Source organism: Octopus bimaculoides, chromosome 29 (genome assembly GCF_001194135.2).
Source record: "Octopus bimaculoides isolate UCB-OBI-ISO-001 chromosome 29, ASM119413v2, whole genome shotgun sequence".
Classification (NCBI taxonomy): domain Eukaryota; kingdom Metazoa; phylum Mollusca; class Cephalopoda; order Octopoda; family Octopodidae; genus Octopus; species Octopus bimaculoides.
In genome coordinates this window covers 1282887-1287188 of record NC_069009.1, presented here as the reverse complement: position 1 = coordinate 1287188, position 4302 = coordinate 1282887, and the positions used below count along the sequence as shown (strand labels likewise).

General features: G+C 37.5%; 1 protein-coding gene across 1 annotated transcript; it reads left to right on the top strand.

The window, feature by feature from the left end:
• The first annotated feature begins 133 nt into the window (after nucleotides 1-133).
• LOC106879002 (zinc finger protein 506) lies at nucleotides 134-3787 on the top strand. Its single transcript, XM_052977819.1, has 3 exons — nucleotides 134-422; nucleotides 540-791; nucleotides 3744-3787. The coding sequence occupies exons 1-3, from the start codon at nucleotides 134-136 to the stop codon at nucleotides 3785-3787; spliced, it is 585 nt and encodes a 194-aa protein (XP_052833779.1).
• Nucleotides 3788-4302: the final 515 nt, after the last annotated feature.

The following is a 4302-nucleotide window of genomic DNA, read 5'->3' as shown; positions in this document are numbered from 1 at the left end:
GGTACATCATCTTTTAAAGACTAAAAGAAAATGTTCTTCATATAACGAATCTTTGGTGTCTATTAGTATCGATATCTAAAAAGAACAGAAACACGGAAAACACCTGTATATTGTAGAAAAGAGGAGGAAAACTATGGAAGGAAAATTATGTAATAACACGTCTGAAAAGACTGATGTTGTTTGTGATTTAAAGGAAGAGGAAGGAGAATCATCGTACCAGTGTGATGTCTGTGATGAAGCATTCTCTGAAAGAGATAGCTTGACTAGGCACGAATGTATTCATGCAGGAGATAAGCCATATTCCTGTGATATTTGTGGAAAATCATTCCGTCGAAATGAACACCTAACAAAACACAAACACACGCACACAGGAGATAAAGACTATCACTGTGATATCTGTGGCAAATCATTCTCTCTTAGAGGTAACTTTGTTACACATAAATATATTCATACAGGAGAGAAGCCCTATCATTGTGAAATCTGTGGTAAATCATTCTCTGATGGCAGTTATTTCACTAAACACAAACGCATTCATTCAGGAGATAAGCCGTACTGCTGTGATGTCTGTGGAAAATCATTTTCACAGTCTGTTCATTTAACTAAACACAGACGTATGCATACAGGAGAGAAGCCATATCACTGTGACATCTGTGGTACATCATTCTCTGTAAGCGGTAACTTGACTAAACACAAACGTACACATACGGGGGAGAAGCCATTCCGTTGTGACATCTGTGGTAAATCATTTACTCAGTATACTGTTTTAGCGAAACACAAACGCATTCATACAGGTGAGAAGCCATATTGCTGTGATGTGTGTGGTACATCATTCTCTGAAAATGGTGTTTTAACTAAACACAAACGCATTCATACAGGTGAGAAGCCATATCGATGTGATATATGTGGTATATCCTTCGCTACAGGTAGTCACTTGACTATTCACAAACGTATTCATACTGGGGAAAAACCATATCGCTGTGATATCTGTGGTAAATTATTCTCTCAGAGAGGTAATTTGGTTAAACACAAACGTACTCATACAGGTGAGAAGCCATATCGTTGTGAAATCTGTGGTAAATCATTCTCTGATGGTAGTTATTTCAGTAAACACAAACACATTCATTCAGGGGATAGGCCATATCGCTGTGATATCTGCGGCACATCGTTCTCTCTAAGCAGTAACTTGACAAAACACAAACGTACACATACAGGAGAGAAGCCATACCATTGTAATACCTGTGGTAAATCATTCTCTCGAAGGAGAGCTAAACATTTATGCATTCCTAACTAACAATATTCTGCCACTGTTTGCCATAGATTTTCTTTATATAAAAAGGTTAATGCATTGATGAATGCTCCTTATAGATATATCAGCTTCCTTTAGTCAATAAAAGTTGATAAAAATATTGATACATCTAATGTAAAGAATTTGTTACGTCAACAAGGGCCCAGGCATGGCTGTGTGGTAAGTAGCTTGCTTATGAACCACATGGTTCCGGGTTCTGTCCCACTGCGTGGCACCTTGGGCAAGTGTCTTCTACTATAGCCTCGGGCCAACCAAAGCCTTGTGAGTGGATTTGGTAGACGGAAACTGAAAGAAGCTCGTCGTATATATGTATATATATATACATATATATATATAATAATAATAATATTAGGGACAAAATCCAAAATTACAGGTCAAAACTCAATTAAAATCAATTTATAAAAAATTAAAATTAAATTGAGCTTTATAGATTAAAATATATATATAAAAATATATAGTTTTAGGGAAAAGAACCAAGTTTCAAGAACTCATCGATGAAAATCCACTATCACATGTAGAAAAATTAATAATTAAAAGCACAATCAATGAGTATAATATAAAACAAAGTAAATATCATAAGATATATGTATGTGTGTGTGTGTATATGTTTGTGTGTCTGTGTTTGTCCCCCCCAACATCGCTTGACAACCGATGCTGGTGTGTTTACACCCGTGTAAGTTAGTGGTTTGGCAAAAGAGACCGATAGAATAAGTTCAGGAGTTGATTTCTTCAACTAAAAGGTGGTGCTCTAGCATGGTCACGGTGAAGTGACTGAAACAAGTGAAAAAAAATGAAAGAATAATTGTATGATACTCTGAAATAAAACAAGAAACCTTAAGATATTGAGGAATTTGAACAAAACAGTAATTCACCCATTCAATTGTGACTGCTCTTGATTTTCCATTTGCAATTCCTTGCTCAACATACATTGGCAGGAGCACCAGGTCACACCAGTCATATCAACAAGTTCATCAATTGTTCGGTGACAGCTCCCCAAGATCAGTTCATGAATTTTCATGATGTTTTCATTTGTTTGGGAGGTCAGTCCTGATTGAAGTTGGTCTTCAAGCGACAAGTGACCATTCCTAAAGTGTGGAAGCTACTCGTAAACTTGTGTTTTATTCAAGGCAGCATCCTTGTGAGTTGTTTGAAGTATGGCAACTGTTTCAGTTGGCATTTCCCCAGCAGAAAACAGAATTTCACAGAAGCACGCCGTTCCTTCATTTCAGCTGTCGCAAAAAAATCAATGAACAGATATAGAAGCACTGCAAAATGGAAGATGGCCCATGTGACAATATGACTACCCACAATGCTGCTGGGCAGCAGACTGGTGACTGAAGATTGCATCAAGTGACTTCTAGTGGCGGATGCATGAACTACAATAGGCTTGTCCCACAGAGAAAATTTCTGATTACTTTTGGATACCCCCTTATATATATACTAGCTGAATAGCCTGTTGTGGCCGGACGATTTTTACAATAGAATGTCTTATATGAATTTTAGTTTATTCTATGTCAGACCATGTCTTCCCCGATAGATAGGCATCTTGATCAGGACAGTTTTGTGCAATTTTTCGCAAAAAAAACTTTGTTGAGAATTATTTTCTTTTTTAAATTACATGTCTGTTCGTCTGTCTCACATAACTCTATTTATTAAAACTTCACAAGTGCTTACAACTTTTGTCGTTGTACTTTACTTTTGTTTGATTAATAAAAATTCTTCCTCCTAATGATTTTGCTTTCATTTTGTGATAGACAGCTTCCTGAAGTTGGTGTTGCAGATCAATAGGTTATTTGTATCGCAAAACTCCAGGAGCCTAGTTCCCTCTTCATTTCAGGAACCAATTCCATGGCCCCCATGTACACCATGGAAAATACCAAGTTGCTGTCCGACATGCCCATTAACCCATTACCTACCAGTGATCTCATATGAGATCACTTAAAAATTACAAATTTCCTAATTATCTGTCAATATTTACACATATCTAACCTTTTTGGTATATCTACTAGGTATATTTCTCTGATATTCAAAGGGGGTTTGCTAATTTTTCACCCAATATCTCGCTTATTTCTATTTAAAATATTATTTTGATCATTCCAGCATGTTTCTAAGGCTGTTTTATGCTAGAAATCAAAGTTTCATAAAAAAGATTCCTGTTAATAGAATTATGGGAGGTAATGGGTTAAAATCTCCAGCCACAAAGATGAGATCGTTGTCACTCATCTTTGAGGTAGCCTGCAGAAGAAAATCATAGAAGTGATCCTGTTCCTTTGGTAAACCCGCTTGTGGGGCATTGGCAGAGATAACTGTAGCTATTAAGATTCTGCAAGACTAGCCTCTATCGCACACCCTGACTACCTTACCTCTGATTTTATCCACCCATTTCTCTGCAAGAAATATACCCACACCCTCTATTCCATTACTGTTACCTTCCCAGAACAGTTTATACCTATGTGCTCTGCCTGTGAGGACTTTGGCTGAAGCTCCTCTCCCATACATCAACACGTCTCAGTTCAACCATTTCTACAATCTTGCTAGCCCTACCTTTCAAAGTGCCTACATTTACAGTGCCAACTTTGGAAACTGGGAAAAGGATGGAGGAGGGAACATGAGAAGGAGAGACTATTTACATGGGCATATGGCATAGTGGTTAAGAGGGCAGGCTACTAACCCCAAGGTTCCAAGTTCGATTCCAAGCAGTGACCTGAATAATAATAATAATAACATCGAAAAATACCTTAGAAACGAGCCCAGGTTTGAAATTTCCCCCAAGACATCTGATGAAGGCTGGAGGGTATATCAGCCAAAACGTGTTAACAACAAAAAAAGATGAGGACAAATATCCATCAAATGTAAATAATGTATATAGAATCAAGAAGAGATGTTATTCAGCCCCTGAAAAGAAGGTACCATGCAGTGGGACTGAACCCAAAACCATGTGGTGGGGAAACAAGCTTCTTACCACACAACCATTCCAGTGCCTATGATCATGATGA